Source organism: Atractosteus spatula, chromosome 7 (genome assembly GCF_055471065.1).
Source record: "Atractosteus spatula isolate fAtrSpa1 chromosome 7, fAtrSpa1.hap1, whole genome shotgun sequence".
Taxonomy (NCBI): domain Eukaryota; kingdom Metazoa; phylum Chordata; class Actinopteri; order Semionotiformes; family Lepisosteidae; genus Atractosteus; species Atractosteus spatula.
The window spans coordinates 2332070-2353236 of record NC_142712.1 but is presented as its reverse complement, the minus strand read 5'-3'; the positions used below and the strand labels follow the sequence as shown (position 1 = coordinate 2353236).

At 43.1% G+C, this 21167-nt stretch overlaps 1 protein-coding gene across 1 annotated transcript; it reads right to left on the bottom strand.

The window, feature by feature from the left end:
* Nucleotides 1–11488: 11488 nt before the first annotated feature.
* On the bottom strand, nucleotides 11489–20779 carry chrdl2 (chordin like 2). The gene is made up of 11 exons (XM_088920792.1): nucleotides 20584–20779; nucleotides 19251–19363; nucleotides 18568–18661; nucleotides 17852–18000; nucleotides 17561–17654; nucleotides 17145–17203; nucleotides 16209–16377; nucleotides 15676–15864; nucleotides 15001–15168; nucleotides 14054–14146; nucleotides 11489–12551 (listed from the first exon to the last, which is right to left on the bottom strand). Exons 1-11 carry the CDS (start codon nucleotides 20657–20659, stop codon nucleotides 12409–12411), a joined length of 1347 nt encoding a protein of 448 aa, XP_088776918.1. The 5' UTR covers nucleotides 20660–20779; the 3' UTR covers nucleotides 11489–12408.
* Nucleotides 20780–21167: the final 388 nt, after the last annotated feature.

Sequence of the window (21167 nt, the reverse complement as noted above, 5' to 3'; positions counted from 1 at the left end):
AGTCAGAGCTGCTTTATTACAGAGGGGATGGAAAATGTCTTCAGTATAGCTGGGGGTTTTTTTTGTATTGCATCGTGGCACAAGAATCATCTCTGTTCACCACATTTTCAGTCACTCACAAACCCCTTTGTTTAACAACTCAGGATGTGAGAAATGAAACAAATATCCTCCCCGCAGATTGTTTTTAGTAAGAGGTGTTTATTTGATAAGATTGAATGCTATTTGCCTTTGGAGTTTTTGCATTTCAGCATGACATCATCCCTGGCCCTGGTATGGGGCCTCATCTCTCAGGCTTTGATTTATAAAAACAAAACGTTTTCCTCTTGGCAACAACCAAATGTGGCAGCATAGATCAGAACCAAATGAATTTTCTCTGATCAAGAGCCACTAACCTGAAGTCCCTAGCTTTGTTGCAAGCAAGGCTTTAAAAACACTTTGTTTTGAATTCCTTTCCTTGGCATACTAAACTGCGCCCATTACCCAGGCCTTGTGTTGTAACCCCTTCTTCTGCTTAAGACACCGAAACGAACCACAAGAAATGTGGCCGAGTGAGACTTTTTGCTGATGACACTTTATTTCCATGCACTGATAAAACTGTGCTGTCATGAATTATGTGTCTTTCCAAGTAACATATTTCTTACCCTTTGAAAGCTGTTCCAGGGCTTGACACTCTCCCTGGAGCTGTCAAGTTGCCAGTGTAAGATTAGGCATTTGTAAGGCTAAAATAACATTATGGTTAAGACCGTATTAACATAAACGGGCTTTGCTCATTTAAAATGTGCTTTTCTGGCTGTTCATGATTTTACACAATTTGACATGTGTAAAACCAGCCTGTACCATGGAGTAAGCAGTTGTGAGGTCTCTCGTGCATCTCAATGCGGTCGGCATTTAGAAAAAAAACAAAGATGCCTTTTGAAGTTAGAAAGTTTTGTTGCTGTTTATTGTCTTAGGTTAGAGTGTCATTTGAGTGTTTCAGATTTAATTAGTTGACTCTGTTGCCAGAATAGAGATCTGTTCTTTCAATGCAGAAGATTATCACTAGTTCTCTGCTATATATAAGCTCTTTAATAGTTTTCAGCTGTTTGTTATATATTATTACATATAGAACAATTAAAAAATCAAGTTTGAATGTCCATTTGTAAACCATGTATCATGTATAAATTGTATAAATTAAAAGGAGCAAAAAAGATAAAGCAGGTGGAAATTCCAGGAGATCAAGGTCTAAGTAATAAAGGCTTGTTAGGATTGCTGAGTTTAGAAGTAAGATATGTGAAATGCATTTGAAGCACTGTTAATTATGTCAGTATTTTAACCCTAGCCTCAGCTGAAGTGATGAAAATGTTGTATGCTCTTTTTGTTTTTGAATTATATTTTCAGATTGGCATTTTCACCGTATCCACACTAAGGGGTGCACTTCAGAATCAAATACTGAAGTGAAAACAGATTTAAGATGAGCAAACTAAGATGGTGACAGTTAACCAGTGAGCCTAGTGTAAAGTTAAGTTATAAGACTATTAAAAAGCACACAAAGAAGACAAAAGGTTGGAGACAGTTTCTCTTGTGTGCCACTTGGTGGCACTAGTGCTTTCTCTCTCGGACCAAGGAATCCCAATACAGGATAAACAGCTTTTACTCTATAAGGAAAAATTCTCCTGTTTACAGAATAAGATATATGATTAAAATAAAAAATGCAGTGACTCGGAAAGAATGGGCTCATTATTTCATCTTAAAACAACTTAACGTGTTGCATGTCAGGCAATATATTGTTCGGTTCTTGTAGCTCTGCGGTAATACTTCAGGTTGGCTCTGTTGATAAATGTTCCAACTTCGAGTCAGGGAGAAAACAATCAACTCCATCAAATGTTTCCTCAGTACTGGCAGATTCTTCAGAAAAGGAGAAAAAAAAACAACTTTGTAAGGCAGGATTACTTGAGATGGAAAGAATCACCCTTGATTTTGTTCTATGAATGAGTGAATACTGAGGTAAAGAGGGTGAAATGCAGGTTCAACCTCATTTGTTGTCCTTTTAAGGTTTAAAGCCAAAGTTCAACAGGTATTACCACCTTATTACTAAATACTTGTTGCCTAAAGTACGCTTGATTTAATATTTTATTGACAGTGTGGTTTTGTTCTAGATCCTTTATGACACAGGTGACAAGAGCCAGTTGCACTGACCATCATCGCTGCCTGCTGACCGGGAGAGAGGTTCGTCCCCCCCCCCAGGGACAAACCCCTCTGATCGGGGGCGCTGAGCTTGACAAATGGGTGTTTCCCCATGTTGGGCGCCATGGAGTCTCCGAAGGAAGACAGAGTATATCTCACCGCGGTGGAAGAGGACAATGGAAAAGTAATCTGCGCAGTTCAAAGACGTGTTTCTATCTTTATGACTTGGCACCGGGAGCGGAGGCTCAGACAAATGATTTCCAGCTTCTGCTTCAAAGGTGAGGGCTTGCGGGGGGGCTGCACCAGGAGCCGGGAGCATCTGGACTGGCATCTGTGCGTGTCTTGTGTGTGCGTGAGCTGCTCTTGTCCGTCGCCCTGCCGTGTGGTTGTGTCACGGGAAGGCTTGGTGTGCGGAGCTCATCTGTGTATGTGATTGGAACTGTGCAGGAACCCCCAACACGGGCAGAGAAATCATAGCCTAAACACCTCCTTGAACCCCCTTTTTAGATTCTGACACTCCGCAGCTTTGCAGCTGTTGTGATCGAGGTGAGAGAGAAACCACCTCTTTCCTGGACTCATCACCACTCTGCTGAGATATGAGCAGTCTGGCTCTCGTGCAGAGCTCTGCTGTAGCAGCTCATTTATCCTGCTGCTAAATCTAGAGCCGACAATAACTGACTGAGAGAATTAATGCAGCCTTGAAAACTCCTTTGCTTCACGGAGATGTCAGATTACAGGATTCTCATTTTTCCAAAGAATGTTTTAAGAAAGTGTTGGAATTTTGTTCAAGAACAGGGGACACCTGAACTGCCCTGGACATTTTTTGCCTCTTGTAGTAAGCATCTAATATGCCTTTCAGCTGAATGTATATGCTACTGTATATGGTAAATGATAGACTCTAAAAAAAACAATAGCTTTCTGTGATTATTTTAAGCACTCTGGTAATTAGGTAGTATTTCACTGAGACCTCTAACTGAATATGCATGCTATTACTCTCTGTAATTACTCTACACTGTCTTTAAGAGGAAAGCAATCAGGAGTACATTAACAGAGCCCCAGGAATTTTCAGTTGTAGTTGATTAATTTTTAAGTAATATTTTCATATAATTGTTATGTTTTCATGTAATTATTAGCAAGTGGGAGCCAGGAAGCCCAGGTGTGTGTGGTTCCTGTCTCACTGCAGCCCAGCCAAGCCAACTTCCCAACTGGACATCAGACAAGCTCTCCACTTTGGGACATTAGGCACTGTCTGTCTGTGCAGATCCCTCAGTTTATTATTCTAAGTCTCAGTGCTCGCTCTGCTTTCCTACATGTGCAACACAAGTCTTTAGATTCCATCTACAGTATGCTCCATGACGCTGTTTCTAATTTCCTGTCCTCCTTTGTGCCAGCTATAGGATAGACTGAAATGGAAAACTGAATGCTTAGGTTCCTGGATTCCAGTATCCAAAATACGTTTTGTGTCATTAATGCACAGCCTGTATTAATTATAGTGCTGTTGTTTCTGTTTACTTATAATGATACCTGTAATTCACAATTAATTGGAGTTTTATATAGTGCTCTTCACAAGGGGATCTCACAGTACTTCAAATCATAAAACAAAGACTGCTGCAGTCTAGCAATAAACTGTCAAATGTTTTATACACTGATAAAAGGTCTCTTTATTACCCCGATGTGAATTGGCCTCTGCTGAACCCGTTTGATTTTGTTTGTTTCAGCCTCCGGTGCAAGGGACTAATGTGTTTTCTGAAGCTTACAAGATACGAACGGCCCGGGTCACTTTACTGCTGAATGGGCAGCAACGTTCCTTGATACTATTCAAGAAAGTGCAAGAGGCTGTGAGGCCAGAGTGACATTTCTGTTCATTTCTGGAACAGATCTCTCAGATGTCCATACCACAATGAGAGAGGTGGCATAGTGCGTGGACCCTACATTGTCTCCTGTCTCCTAACTATTTCCTGCTGGGAGCTGGCCACAGGAATACACTTGTAATATAAGCTTAAGGCTTTAAAAGCATCCTGAAGGGAATCAGCTCTTTATTTGGCATTTTAGAAGTATTGAAAGATTGAAAAGGATTTGTCTTTGATGGAAGCATTTAAGGAATGTTAGAAGTAGATGTTATTTTTTTTTATTTCAGGGTTAGAAAGGATCAGCACTGACGAGTGCATTTCAAACCACAATAAAAGTCAAATGTACACAGTAAGTCCAGTTTACATCACAAAATAGACAACATTTCCAGGTGTGTTCAGTGTCATATTCTGTGAATCAGAACGAGGCAACAAAACCTCTGGTGTGTTGAAGCGGCCCTGTTACGTTGTAAACGAGCCAGCTTGCGAATATGTCTCTTTTAATCCAATAGAAATATTGCTCTCAACTGCAAAGACTTCAAAACTTCACAACTTCATCTGCATGCAGATCACGTTGGTAACTTTCTGAAAATATCTACTGCACAACCTGTACTTATTCACTCATACATCGCATTACATCAGTCATCACGGTGACTAGCGAGCAGGAAGGGCAGCATCTCGTCACAATTCTTGGGAGCTCTTGCTGTCGCCCGTGGTGAGACCAGGGGTTTGCGACGACGTGGAGACTTACAGTACTGTCACAAAGGTCATGATTTTGTGGTTAATTTGAAATTTGTCAACTTTTATCTATACCGTCAATGAGTTTATTTTGATTCCGAGATCTAATAACCAGTCTGAGAAACTGGGACTGTAGCTCCCTTTTAATTGAACACTAGAGTAAACCAAGAGAAGTAAAAATGTACTAGTGTTTGGGTAGTGACGCACAAATCCATATCAAATCTAGAATTTCTGTGTATAACCTCTTTAGAAAAACATGGAACAAAACCCTCAGCAGGTTTTATTATGCAACTGCTACTGTGATCTGTTAAATTTCATGGCTTCTGCATCTTGAAGTAGCACTGCAATGGACAGGCAAATCTTCAACAAAATATATTGGATTTCCAGGAAAAATAGGAATTAAGAGGTAACCCTATCGCCCAGAATATATCAACATGTCTGTTCTTTTTGAAAATACATCACCGCTCCAGAAGTCTCATTCCAGACTTGCTTTCTTTTCCATTTTGCGTTTACTTCCATCTCTCTCCACTCTCTCAAGCGCCCACTTTTAATTAGACCCTACTTGAACAGCTGAGCAGATGTGGAATGTCTTTCTCAGCCCAGGTGGAATAAATCAATAGGCATTTAGAAGAATATATCAGATGAATCCATGTTATTAAATTTAAACTGGTCTGGAGCTTAACAATTCTTTTGAAGAGCTCTAAATCCTTTTAATGTGAACTCCTGAGATGTCCAATAAACGGGATCTCGGTTTTTAAAGGTGTTTGCCTTGTCACAGTGCAGTAGTCCTAAAGATTTTTCATTTCTTTACCGTAATGATTGTGGTGTGGACACTTTTTTTCCTTCTCAGCAGCATTAGATACAGAACTGTCGGGAAGAAATAAAAGTGTCCCTTTGTGGAGCAGTTTGACCAAATAGCGTGAAAGTTTTAACTCCTGTGAGCTGTCCTGCGATCTTGAAATATTTCAATTCCTGGAAGCTCTTACCCAAAACAAAATTGTGGTAAATGTCATCATTGCTGGGAAAAACCCCACTTAGACATGTGGGCTTTGTTACAGATTTGAACAATAAGAAAATAAAAGGACTTCCTTTATTGCCATTTTACATGAATGTTTAAATATTAGGTATTGAAAATATGTTTTATGACATTGCACCATTTAAAAACCATCTCTACGTTATGAATGACTGACTTATCCCTATAGAATGTCAAGTTCAGGAGGGAATATCACGATCTTCTTTTTGATGTTCTCTGTACTCTGCAGTCAACTAACACAGATGCACATTGCTGAAAACACCGCTTTTGACAAACAAAAATTAGTGGGAACAATGGATTGAATATTCCTACCCATTTGTATAAGCAGATGTGTTAGAATGAATTAAAATCCTTGGAGAACATCAATACAAGAAAGTTATATAGACTTCTGTAAACAATAGAATGATCTCAAGTATAATTACAGTGGTTTTGTGTTTTTCTTAAATGACACAAATATTTCAGCGATGTGTATTTTTAATGTAAATGTCTGCTCAGCACCAGTGGTCTCTTAATGATTATTTTTGTTTACTTTTCACTCCAAAAGGATATTGAGGGTTTTTTTTTTGTTTTCTGTTCTAACAAAGATCAAGAAATTCCTGAAGAGCTACTCAAATGTTTTCATGAGAAGCAATGTTAGAAAACGAAAAAAAAAGAATAATGATATTATTTGTCCCTAAACAACCTCCTGATTAATTACGCTGTTTCTTTGAAAAGCCAGTAGAAAGGGCTATTGTAAACTTACAAACCCATCCAGTATTTGTATTTTTGTTTAGCATTTTTGCCTTGTGGATTAACTGCAACAAACACCATCAAAGGCTAATAATTTAAACATTCAGTTGTAATTTATTTTTATAATCCTTTTCTCCCTCTTTATGATATACTGCTTCAGACTAAATCATCACATATTAATTGAAAGCAGATTTTTACACACACTGTTAGATCTTGAAAATATAATCATATTTGGCTGTAGCAGCAACTTCTATCCAATAAAAAATATGCAAGAGAGAGCTGTTTTTCTGCGGCGAGAATTGTGTCATGAAGCTTGCTCTATTCATACAGTACATTTTATCGTTGTTTTCCATCACTGGTGTATATCTCTCAAACCATTATTTTCTATGACAAGGAACCTCCTAAATCGTGACAAAGAGACACGATGTGCGACCTTGTTTTATCTTTCGTCACAGAGAAACAGATCGCCTGCCCCACATCAAAGCATTTAAATCCAGCAGTCAGAGCACACAGGGGCCCAAATCTGCTGCAGTCCAAGGCAGGAGTTTAGGTCATTCTGATGGGTCAGATGGGGTTCCAGCTGACTTTGACTGTGGGCATTAAGAGCGTGTTCACTGGGGCTCCTCATACTCAGCAGAAGGATACAGGTGATTTGAGAGAGACGGGGTAGCAGGCACTAATCCACCCCCTGCAGACAAGTGGCAGGTTAGGATCTGGGTCCAATCAGCGCACTTGTTCTCATGAACAGCAGTGAGCATTCACAACCTGGGGGCTCTGCAAAGAGCAGAAGTAGAAGCCCCAAGTCTTCTTTGCTAATGAAATTCAGGAACACACACGATATCAGAACATTTTCTAAGCTGGCTGCAATCAGCTCAGCCCTCTGCTGCGTTATTTGTCATCTGGTCTTGCCTGGTGAATGTAGTGGCCCGTACTGTATTGACGACACATCTTTGTTTCTTCTTTAACGATAACGATCTGCAGTGTACCTGGTGAGTCACGATAGCAACTGAAGACTCCCACACCCAGTACAGAGAGTCCAGAAGGTCCTCACTACAATGATTGTAGCCACACAGGATGCGTAGGCCTATAGACTAGTTCTGTCTTTCGGCTTCAGAAGAAAAACTTGAGAAAGCAGACTACCTGACAGATTCTTAGCAGTTAGAATAAAACTATTCATCCTTGTAATTGTGAGAGGTATTTATGTTACTGAAAAAGGTGCACATACTGCTGTATATGGGAAAGGAACAATAACACAGTGCTATCTATTGATTCTCCCTGTTACTGATTCAGGTTTTTACTTCTGAACTTAAAACAGCAGGGATCAGGAAAAAAGTGAAGTTGTTAATCATGAGAAAGCCAGTATTATACATGTGTTTTGGCACAGCACAGCTCATGAGCTGAAATGATCAGGGCCAAATTTATTAAGAGGGCTGTAAAAACAAAGCTTCCAAGATGGAGTTGGGAAGTATTTTGATGGAGCCTTGGCTCAGGGGTTATTTGAACACCTTAATCAACTATGAAAGCAAACACAACTTTCAGACTTAATTACCTTAAAACAATTGGGAACTCTTTGATTCAAAAGGCTGCCTACTCAATTTTCAATGCTTGACTTCCTCCAAAGCTCTGAATCTGTGAGGCACCGAATGGTGTAATAAGTCAGAGGCCTGTCCTGGTTTAACCAGGTCTTTCTGCTCCTGTTATTCAGCAGAAATTACTATGGATATGACAACTTTCAAACACACAATGTGGTTTTAACAGGCCATAGATTCCAACAATTTATGTTTAAAAAGCGAGAGTATCTTTACATAAAATTTAAACAAACTATTTTTAATCTGTTTCAATCAGTGTCTCAACAACAGAAACCAAACTTGTTTCCTACAGTGTAACAGCCTTCCAAGGTTCACAACAATGCGATCCTCCTATTGGAATAAGCAGCAGATGTTTCTTTTGTTTTTTTTAATTCAAGATGCAGAGGGAAGACTTTGGATATGGTGAGATCTCTGTGCCGTATCGTCAGAGCTGCATCTCCACCAAAGGCTGCGAAGCACACGCTCTCACAGCCCAGCCTTGCTGCTGGAACACCAAAGGCATCGTTTTTGTTCCCCTTCAAAATGTAGAGCAGAGATCCAAGATCAGATGTGATTTATAACCACCGACTGCACCCAGCTGCTGGTGCTCCGAGCCAAGAGCGAGCCTTGCAGAAGCAGCCTTCTGTGGTTGAAGGCACTCTTTTTTTTCAGAAAACAGATTCAAATTCACCAATTCTTTTTCAGGACATGCCCACCATTTGGAATTATACCCACCAAACCACCCATGAAGCCATTTAGGCCATGAGCACGGCGGCTACATACAGGAGGTTGGTTGGCTGGGGGACAAACATGTCCCTCAGCGATCTCACCTGAAGTCTGCTGCAGGTGCACAGAAAGGCACAAGCACTTTGTACGGAGAGCTGCAAGCACAAGTTACAGCTGTTTTGTGCGGATCCAGAGTGGCCTGACTCTTCCCACTGGTGTGCTGCCACTCTGAGGAATCAGAGACATGACTGAGGCTTGAATTCACAATGTGTAGATCAAAGACCCCGGCCTGAATTAGAAGTGAGTGCTCACCACCTGCATCATTCGGCAGCTTTGGGAAATGCAATCTTACTTCCCCAACCTAGGATCACGTTTGTGAATCCCCACAGAAACACGAAACCAGTCACTGGAATACTATCTAGCCTGCCACTCATATACACACAAATCCCAGCTTCTCCTCCATTTGGTGCTCTTGGCTGCAGAGCAACTGCGAGAAATCTGGACTCAGTCACTTTCCTCCCCGATTAGTGCCGCTCAGACAGAACAAAGTGCCAGAGATGACAACCCAAAGGCCAACGGAAATAATTTGCAGCTCCATTGTGTGACCAATAGTGCCCGCTTGTGTCTGAAAATGTTTTGTCAGGGCTGCAGTGAGACATGTGGACTCTTGTTTGGCGCTGTGTGTGAGGTCAACACAATAACTCATTGTTGCCCGAGATGGAGGGGGGGCAGGAAACCAGGCTGGTTTAGGGGGAACAGATAAGTCAAGACTCTGGCATTAACCTAACTCCACATTGTCTACCCAACAGAGTGCAAATGACTTTCAAGACTTTCTTTGCCATAGTTTAAGTGGTGGGCAGCCCTCTTTCATGCCAAGCAGGAGGAAAAGTAAACATCACTGACAAATGGATCAGCTCTGCTACTGGCAGGCCGACTGTTGGAATATAGGTGGGACCCTCAGATACATTCTGACAAGTCTTTCTTAGATAGCACCCTTACTTTGTTTAGCATAACTGTTGCTTTTATAATTGACTTAACAAATTTTTAAAAAAGACATAGGCTTCCTTTTTGGATGTATGAACAAACCTTTTCAAATTCAAATGCCACTGATACTCTGAACTGAAGTAACTCAAATTTTACACGCACCCCGAAATCCCACCTGGGAATGGGCAGAATGCAGTCCTCCATCTTGGGCTTTCATCTCCTCACACAGCTGAGCAGACGTGACCTCAAAGTCGAGCTCAGTGAAAAAAACTCACAATGTAAAAATCCGCTTTTGACAAGGGTAAAACATATCTACGGCTCAGATGATATTAATATGATCCCTATCTGGTCTGTTTGTTCTGTTTGATGCAGGAGGGAGGACTTGCAGTTCCTCTGAGTAAACTGGACATGTGCCCAGCACCACCTTCAGAGATGGTACTTCTCTGCAGTGTTCAGAATTCGGACTCCTTAAAACAGTGACAAGCTGTCGACACACAACAGAACACAGCCCGTCTTGGGGCAGACAAACGAGAACCATTGTTTGTAATAACCTCAGTTATTGCATCTAAAATTCAGAAAGCAGAAGGTGAACGGTTTTCCAGTGTTACAGGAGTGTTTAGTTTGCCTTTTTAAAGCGTTTTCGGCTTTTTCAAATGTCTTTCAGCTTCACAGGACTCTTCGGATCTGAGACTTGGCAAACTCTGAACTGAGTCCAACTCCTGACCTACATTTATATAAAATTAACAGTGCCCTTTTGTAAAGCCCATCAAGTTGAAATAACAAAGTGCTGTATTACGTCAACACTCAAATACAAATTATTGGCACCGATGGTGAGAAACTTTAGCAAACAAACAACCTTGGTTGCAACAGCAGCAGCCCTCAAATTTTCGCGAAAACAAGTGCTGTGTTTCTAAGAGCACTTTCATCTAGGTATTGTGTTACCCTCTGAGAGTACAGTTTTGACTTCTGTGGTCTGGCTCTCCTCTCTGGAGTTCAATCACCCTGACAATGAAAACCTGCGTATTTATAGCAGGAAGCTGCATTTACCCCCGTGTGCTTTCTCTTCTTCTCATCTCGCCATCGAACGCATTAGAAAAACAGTTCACTCTGTTCTCATGATTTATCATTTATGGCTATCATTCTCATTTGCTCTTTCAACACCAAGCCTGGTACAGGTGACATCACCCCCTTGGAACCTGGATCATGCTGAATTATCCAATGGAGGGAGGCCTGGCCTTTTGGCATAGTGTAATTCTCCACTGTCTAGCGGAATGGTGCCATGTGGCTCTGAAATGAGAAGGGCCTGTGAGTTTCCATGATCAAATGCTGGCGGGGACAAGAGCTCTACTTGTTTAGAATCCAGGACTGGGGGCAGCGTGGAGAAGTAATTGGGACTCTGGAGTCGTTACCATGTGGTTGAGGGTTCAGACCCCATGCAGAAAGTGCCACTCCTGCAGTTTGCTCAGCTGTACAAACAGGCACCAGAGCTGCTGGGGAGCTAACCTGTCCCACCAACCTGAAACAGGTGGGGACCCGAATTAGCCACTGGTTCATGAAGCACTCCACCCACTTCTGAATATAATCCATGCAGAAACAGCATATGAACGGTAGGAGTTACAAGTTTAATAAAATGATGAAAAGAAATTGCTTATATTCTTGCAATTTCATTTCAATATTGTGAATAAAAAAGTGTAAAAAGGTCTCTGCTTTAAAACACATTTAATATCAAAGTCCGATTAATAATGCAAACGTACACACATTATTGTACAAACGAAAATCATGTTAACAGGCTCCTTCATTTTACAATGTGTTACTTTGTATTTACATTAAAGACTATTCTCCTTCCGTGGTGTATACTGCAAGCGTGCACTGATTCAAATCTCAATGCTTAAGAAACGATATGAGAGAAGAGGGAATGGACTATAATAACATTATTAATATCTTTATATCTATCACGTGTTACATTGTGCGGAACTGCTTAGCGTTTCTTTCAGATACTGTTTCAAAACAGATGTGGCTCGCCAGGGCCTCTTTAAAAAATAAATATATATATGGATGAAAAAATAAAGGCCCACCATTTTAATGGGTTCAAAATTGAACACCCCAGCTAGCTGTCTCAGTTTTATTTTACTGATTTATCTAGGTGCTAAGTTACACGAGACTTCAAAATGCACATAAAAAAAAAAGAAATTCTTTAAGGACAGAAATCAAAAGCGAGGAAATGCCGCTTTATTTTGATTTATTTCTGAAGCAGAATCTGTTCCCCTCTGAACGGGAGCTGGAATCTGTAAAACCCACACCTGGCCGCAAGGCAGAGCCTGGGGGCTGGCTAGAGAGCAGAGTACACCTGGAGAGGAGTGGCAGGGGTTCCAACTCTTCAGGCAGGTCCCACTTGACATAAAAGCAGCAAATGAAAAAAATAACAAGAAAACATCTGTAGAAACGTCGCCCTTTTGAATTGGTTACAGCTAGAGGAGGGGCTTACAGGTGCTGCCGCGTCTCCTGCGGTTTCTGCGGAGAAGTGCGTGAAGGAGCAGCAGGGTCCTCTCCAAACAGACGATTTTAAGTTGACTATGCGAGCAGAAGAGCAAGTCCGCCTGGTGTCAGAGATGTTGTGCCTTTAGGAAAGTGACGATGCGCACAGGCTGTCTAATTGTTCTGGGTATAAAAACTGAAGAACCTCCTTCATGCCATCATCACAGGTTCTGGTCTCTGGGTTTTCCTTTCTGTGGGCTTCTTGCTCCTTGAACTTCTTCCAGGTCTCTGAACGAACAGTGGGGGGAAATAAGCATTCGAGCACCTCATCGATGTCATGCAAGAAACGTCAGGCAAACCCGAACACTTCCACAACAATATGGGGATGATCAAATATATTCAGACAACCCAGACGCATTAGCTTTAAAAAAAGAGAGTAGCCAAAGAGGTCTGCCACAGACAAATCATCGATCTCTTGGTAAACCAGTCTGCTGTGCTCTGGGGCAGTGCCCTGGCACTGGTTATTTGGAACCAGACAATCAGAATTTCTTACGAAATTCAATTCCCTTTGTCAGCATTATGCTTTTGTTCTGCCACAGGTGTTTATGTTTTTACCAGACTCGTAGATGAGTCATGTCTTCTGTTTGTGTTTCTAGAATTTCTAAAGAATCTCTCCCTGCTTAACAGGGCTGTGCCACATAGCTGCTTCACTCCACTGCCCACTGGCTCAGCAACTATAAAACTTCTCCTTGTTGGTGAGTAACCCTTTCCTGTACGCTGCTGTGTTCAGGGTCCTCTATTTTACATCTTCATTTAGTTAATTACTGTAAGAATCCTTACCAGATCTTGACCCTCTCAAAGTTTTTTTTACATCAGTCTTAGCCCTGTCTAGTCTTGTTTAGGGTCCTTTTGGTTTTCTAGATCTCTTTTCGTGTCTAAGTTGCTACAGACTGTGATGGGGAAAAATCATATACAGCCCATAGATCAGGCAATGACTTGAGGTAAGAAGCCAAGAGCAGAGAAGAGATGAAAACCAGAACCTTCCTGTGGGTTTTGAGGACCAGCCAGTCAGGAATCAGTCACAGCTCTCTTCTGTGCCGATGAGCCTGTCAGCAACAGTCTCAATTTATCTTTCATCATCTATCTTTATAGCACTAGAGGATTCAAAACTGGACCATGGCCAGTGCTCATCGCTTGATTTCGGTTTCACCGAATGCTTTTATTTCCAAATCTCATAGGAACCAAGCTGAAAAGATAATGATAATTTGCTTTCAGCTTGTCTCATAAAAACTAGCCATCTTTCCATCAGCGGCATCTGGAAGAGATACTTTCCATTTTCACTTCTGAGCAACGCGTACTCACTGATGCGACTGACAGGAGAGTTTAGCGCAGAGTGGAGAAGCAGCGTGTACAGTACCTCACTGAACTAACTGGCAAGAGGATTTAACTTCAGCTGGAGGAAATGTCTTACCGATGCTACTGAAAGTCTGCAGGCACCTGGGAATCACAAAGGTTGCTGTATTTCAATGGACAAGAGAGACCTGGCCACCTAATTCCGGTGGTACCCAGTAGCTCACCTGGGCACTGCCATGAAGGGGGATCCCAGAGAGAGCTGGGACTGCTGGCTAGAGACGAGGTTCAGACCCGGCCTTGCGGTGCCTAGCTCACAGAGCCCATGCAGTGCTCAGAGGGATGGCCTTTACTGGGGGAGACAGGTCAGGTGCTGCATCTGGCAAAGCTTTCACAACATGAGAACGGACTGCCTGATTGGAGTTAAAACACACGCCTACCCTCATCAAGCCTGGTCAAAAAGACATAATTCTCTGGATCCTCCATCAGTTCTTCCCTCTGAAGCTCCTCTGTTTCCATTAAATGGAGAGATCCTGGGAGGAGGAATGGAAAGTCACTGATTACTCTTCAGTGCATCCTAAACCAAGGCCAGTGATTTCAGCAGACAGTGACTGCAGCACGAAGGTCATGAAAGCAGGCAACATGTTCGCTTTTTTTAAAAAAACTACCCAGCCAAGTTGCGGAAACTGATTTGGATTGATTAGGAACGTACAAGCTGCTAAGGTGGGGACAAGTGCCTTGTGGTAAAAAGTATGAGGTGGGGCCTCATACTTTTTGATGTTCTTAAAAAATGATTTTCACACATTTCTATCCTTGTGAAATCTTACCACCATAATAGGACATATATGTTGCACACTTTTTCCATACTTTTGCCATGGATCTAACCTTGACTTTCCTAGGCTTTACCATGACAAATACGAGCTTCACATGCTTTGCTCACACCCAGTTTCACGCATCTGTGCTTTCATGTCCTTTCACCCTGGTTTCTCTGGGCTTCGTGTGATACTCTACTCTGTTTTGACTAAATGCAAAGTGCAGAAAGGCAGTTCTCATGAAAGACACCAGTAACATACTTAAGGTGTACTGTCTCTGTGACATGCTCTTCAGCACAAATCCAGGCCCTTTTGCCATCTCCTTTTCAAGCTGTGGGAAAGAATGGGAATGCGCCTTTCATCACCATGGCCAAGGGCTTTCCAGTAGCTAGCTGGCATCCATGCACATCTGACATGTCAGAGAAAGCAGCCTACGTGTTTCCCTACTCAGACATTCAGTGGACACAGAAACCACTCTGTCCCACTTGCAGTGCAATTTCCACTCAGCATGTTTGGCTCTACAGCCTGCAGCCTCACCTGACCTCACCACGCCTCCACATGCAATCTCCACTTGCCTTCTACTGTCTTCCAGACGTGCACCTCAAGCTCGGCAGCTCCTTGCCTTTCAATGGCAATCTTTCGGACAGTACTGTCTGTGCCAGAGCCCACTTTGTAAACCAGAAATTCAGCGCTGTCTTTTCCCGGGGAGCACTGTGTCCTGTTCTGTTCCGTTTTGTGCTCTGCTGTGAGAGAAAGGGAAAATTTTTTGTTTTGTTTGTCTGTTTGTTTGTTTGTTTGCTAAAACAAAGCAATTGGAGATGCACTTTATAAATTTATATGTTAACTTGAACTGCATTAATGAAGAACAAAAAAAAAGCTGCAGAAAACCTGCTGCTCTCCATTCGCTGTGTCTGTGTCCGTGAGGGAAAGCACGGACTGTCCAAGGATTCCCCAGAACGAGCAAGACACGAACCAGGGGACGCCAGTGGACACCACAGGGGTGCGCATTAAAAATAGAGAACAGGAGGCACTTATTTACACAAAGGGTAGCGGGTGTCTGGAAGAAGCTACCGATATTCCTAATTGAAATAAACATGTGGGAGTGTGGAACAACTTGTCCAGCCATCTTATTGAAGCCGATACCCTGGCCACTCTCAGGAAACGTCCCGGGGAGATCCTCCTCTCAGCTGGAGACTAAAACCCGGAAGGCCTCCCCTCACCTCCTGCTCTTGAGGTCTGGCACATCCTACCTGGACATGTCCTGCAGCACTCGCCCTCAGTCTTCTCGGGGTGCTCGCAGGGATACTCCCTGGGGCAGGTGATGCGCTTACACTCCTGGACGCCATCCTTGCACGTGCACAGGATGCACTCCAGGACCTTCCCCAGCTCCGGGTGCCACACGTCCCCATGAGAGTACGTCTTCCCGTTGTACACGCAAGCTGGGGGCGGGACAGCAGTGAAAACCTGGGTCACGCTGCACCTCTCCATCCAAAAAAAGCGAGTGTGCCACTCATAAGAGAAACCCGTACCCTTCTCAGGAATTAAGAAAATTCAAGATGATTTTCTCCAGTTCTGAAGCAGTAGGTGTTGTGTTATAGCCCCGAGGTGCACCGTATTGTTATGGACTACGGCATTTTGCTTCCTCTGTACAACTGAAGTCGTTTCCTGGCTCACGATCCAGCCCGAGTCTGGTTGCTGGTACGGCCTTCTTTACCTAGTGTGTGATTTCTGACCGATTGCCTATCCCTGCCTGTGCTCCAGCCTCTGCAGAAGCTGCCCCCACCTCTCTTGTGTTTCCTCTGCAGGAGGATCTTTACGGTGGTGCCTGCAGCTCCTCCGTGCCAGAAGGCCGGGAGATTCAGGGCCCTGGATGAGCTCCTTATAGCCGATGGGGTCTCTCGTCCCGCCACATTTTCCCCTGGATCTCCAGAACACTGGTCTTTCGAGTGCCTCTTCCATTTCGAGGGAGAGAGAAGGCAAAAGAGAGGAGATGTTTAAAAAGTTATGTACATTGCGTCAACTGGCATGTTGAACCTCACATATTTTACTTTCTTATGAGGCATCCAATTTGGAATCATCGATTGTTTCAGGACCCTACTCTCCAGCAGTGACTCTCCTGCTCCGGAGAGAAGGGGGATGTGCGCACGTTCCCCCGACACGCCCACCTGCAGGGCCACTCATCCTTTGAAAGGCTGTGAGCTGCACAGTGCCAGGCGGAGAGTTAGCGCTGATCGGAGGCGTGTGCCTTCTCTCAGCGATGTCACTGCAGGCCGGCAGGCAGGGTTTGCGTCTGAGCTGGAAGATCCCCGATTGTTCAAATCCAGTCCTTCCCCAGCAGAGCTCAGCCAATTGAGCAGCACTGCTAAGGGGATCATAGTCAGTACTTGGGAGATGTACCCAATCAGATGTACTGATTGTGTAAAAATTGTGCTTTGATTGTGACTGTGATTGAGATTGTGCTTCTTATTAGACAAGTGCAGCAGTCACATTTTTAAACTTCCTTGGAAATCATCCTGTGTGCCAAGTATGGTACACAGAAGAGTAATCATTTATTGGCAGAGCAAGAGTTGAGGGAACTATGGGCTGAGCACATTTCTCCCAAACCAAGTGTAACTGTCTATGTCTCTTTGACACACCACAGGGAGATTCTGCATGGCGCACTGACAGAAACAGCTCACTGTCTGTACATCGCAATGAAGAGTTGGAAATAGAAACATACAGCTCCTCGGTTTAGCTGCTGTCCACTGTCTTCTGTGGAAGCGGAGTTGATATTCACATCTTAAAAAAATAAGAGAGAAAATTAAAAACAAAACAACCAATATCTCATCTGCTCTGAAAGGACTGTTGCCCTAGAGCTGTGAAGGAGGCTGTCTTGATTTTTTGCCTTAGTGCTCAAAAACTCATTTCCGAAAGCCAGTGTGCAGGCTTGAGAGGGTTTTGGTGCAGTATAGTGGAGACAGCAGCAAGTTTGGCTCAGTGTCGATAAAATCAATTCAGAACTGAGAACACAGGAACCCAGAGCAGAGATTAGCCCTTTGCAATTAGCATCACAGTCAAACAAAAGCACCCAGATAAATGACGTCAAGGCTCAAGAGCGAAAGATGGATTTTTAACCAAAACTTTTAAGTCAAAAACCTTTGCAGAGTGGACAGCAACTGTCTGGCACAGACACAGGGGACGCACACGAGACCTTTGAACACGTCTTCAAGGCGCAGAAGATGTTCCCATTCTGAAACACACACAGAAAAAAAAACCCACAAAGTCTACGCCAGAGCAGAAGGAGGCAGGGAAAGCGAAGGTGTCTTGTAGGGCTGTGATGACTCGTTCTGTGGCACGTGAGACACGCCGGGTCAAGAGCACGCTCGGATCACACCCCCCCCAGTCAGGAAGGTGCAGAGGTGAGGGGGTGACAGGGGTGCGACTTACAGAGCAGCTGCACGTGACGCACTGATTGGGCAGCCGAAAGGGAAAGAGCTCGTCGTTGGAGAAGGTCTCCCCAGGCTGGTAGAGGATCCCGTTGTACTGGCAGGACTTCCCGAGGGTCCTCAGTCCCGCTGGGCTCCTTGACTCCTCGTCTGCAGCCGGATGGGGGGGGAAATACTTAGTTCAGAAGAACACAAGAGGTTACGGACCAGAGGAGACCATTCTGTCCTTCCAGCCTGTGTGCTAGCTCACCGACCCCAGGAGCACATCCAGCCGACTCTTGAAGGACACCAGAGTACGGGCTTCAACAACACAAGGGTGGGCAGCTTGTTCCACGCCCCCCAAAGATGTACTGTATTTAGTCCCGAATATTTTAGTTAGAAAAACAGAACAACATGGGATCAAGGCTAGTGGAGGAACCCCATCTAGGCTAAGAAATAAACTATTCCTCTGTGAGTAATTGTGCTTATCACAAGGCCACCTCACTATTTGCAAGCCTTCCAGAAAGGAGGTCATGGAAGTAGTTTGGGAATATCCCTGGCTTCTCTCTGACCAGTTTACCTGCCGGCACCTCAGAGCCCAGCTGGCCGCTCTCCGTGCGGCACTCTCCGCGCTGTTATCATTAGCAGATGCACTACTTTACTTTTACGCATTAAATACTGTGGCGTTGTGTGTCCGCAGAATATTTAGCAAATGCAAACGCAATAAATTATCCTAACCTGCACATCGAGGACAGCACTGCTGAGAGTCAGTCACCGGATTTTTACATCTTAGGACCGGACACTTGATGGCGTTGCAGTTCACATGACCTGTCTGAGGAACAGAACTCTTATGAGACACCCAGACACCCACTGCACACCCTCGGACACTCGTGGGCGCTGGTGAATTAAACAACGGACAGCGTACATAACAATCACGGCATTTCCTTTAAAAAAACGTTGTCAAGAAAACCAACAGCCTGTTTTAACTGTTGTATAGCAGAACAGCACCACCTCCTGGGAAAAGTAAAAAGCTTTTCAAAAGACTGTATTAACAATTCAGACTCAGGTTTACGACGCGAGAGAATTGTCAATCTTAAAAAACAAACAAACAGAAAAGGTTGGTTTCTCTTGTCTAACAGTGTACTCTATAAAGGAAATCGTTGTACTAAATTGCCAATGCAGATTTTATTTTTAAAAAGGGATATTGCCTTCACTCAAGTTAACCGATTTTTTTTTCTCAATGTGACAGGCTAACGTGAATTGGATAACGGTAACAATGCCAGGATGAGCGGCGTGCAGCTGCTGTAGGAATTAACGTTTTAATAGGAAAACTGACCCTCCGCCTCATACGGCAGGAGGTACCTGTGGCGGTGCGCTCAGTGCCTCTCCAGACTGACGTGCGGGAAAGAGGAAGACCGTACCTCGGCGCATGTGCATCGCATGCAGAGCACGAATCCGTAAGGCTCCAGATAAGGGTGCCAGCTGTCTCCTGGACTGTATCTCTTTTCTTTAAAAGTGCAAAACGTGCCAGGGACTGCAAAGAAAAACAACACGAAGTGCTCAGGGGGGGAAAAGAAAGTCTAGCGTATTGAAACAAAGAGGACGGGGCCGATTCCACGCATTCCTGAAATGGTTGGCCGATGAAGCTTTAATTGCCTTAAAATACGGTTTACACTCTGGATCATTCCTACACGAGGGACTGCTTCGTAAACAAAGCTTTATTCCAGAGCCTCGGGAACTCCAAGACGCCCGTGTGGATGTACCACCCCTCTCTGTCCCTTCACACAAGGCACAGGAGTATGTCCACGTTATTTACAATGGGATTATAATCCCATGGGAGTAAACAAAAGGGATTCAAACTTTATAAATGGCCAAGAACGAAACTTTCACCAGGGTTTCACCAGAAGAGTGAAGAATATGAACAAGACGCGCCGAGCGAACACATAACCCTTTATGAATTTCCCTCAAGTGATCAAACTCAGGACCGAACCTACCTGATCTAGACTGAGTCAAACCCCTCCAGGCCACTCATAGCGCATAGACATGGAAGGATATTACGAAAAGGAATCCTTTTAGCTGCCTGCAGAACACGCTATTTATTTTAAATGACAGGTGAATAATCCCTTCCTTTAAAAATACTAATTTCAACACCCCCACCCCTATCGTTAGCCGTCGTTATCGAATACGCAGAAAAGCTTGTTTGGAAAAAGTTCCATTTCATTTCAGCACGTTCATTCAGTTTATTACCAGGTACTGCACGTTTTACCTGTTCAACCTGTTTATAAATTAGCTGATTAACAAAGAGGTATCAACAGCAGCATATTGTATATTTTAGCACTCTGCAAAATGAGAAGGAAAGTTAAACAGTCTTGTTGTTTTTCTTTTTCAAATTATATATTAATGCTGGCGAAAAAAATTGCCCGAGTTTTGCGATTTCAAAGAACAGACACAAATAGTAACAGGACAAAAACTACATCTAAGACGTTTCCGTAATACCAACAACAAAAGGAAAATAATTAGCAAAACTCATAAATTCTTCACCACGAGAATGTTTTCAAATTCATACGGAAATGCATCATTAAAATCGATCATCATTAGCTGATATCACTTTTAAATTAACATTAAAAACGCGATAACTTTGGCAGTCCTTGAGGTTCTCCAGTTTTAAAGCGTACGCAACGTTTCTCTTTCAGGTTCTAAACAATACTGCAAAATAATTATTCCTCTTGTATTATTCTGGTTAATTTTACTTACGTTTCCTCGTTCTTATTGCTTCTACATCAAGAATAATGTACAAAGCCAGACTGAAGAAGACGAATAGGTGCTTCATGCCGGAGACGATGTCTTAAAGAAATAAATAAAAATATAAATGTCGCCAGTGACTACAAATATATTTCTGAGGTTGCAACGCGACAGCAAACGACCACAAAACCAATGTGAAACTCCGCATCAAATCATAAATCTATTCTCCAGATGTATCGAAGATGCGCGCCTCCTACAGGACACCCTGAACATTTTCTAAAAAATAACTATTCCCCAGGTCTGAATGGACGAATGTTGTGTCGATTCCCGAAATTTGACAAAATGATGAGTTATTTTATGTTTGACATTGCTATTTTGCGCAGTGTTAACGATATATTACCGTGTTTCCTCTCACCCGCAATAAATAAAACACGTTTATGTGCTGTACAGAACCATAGATCACATGAGAGACAAGCAAGTAAACACGAAGTGACATAAATTATTACCAGCGACTACATAAACCTTTCCTTGTTAAGATGGAAAATAACGGTTCTTTTTTTAAACTATATATTTTGTAAAAACATGTAAAAGAATAA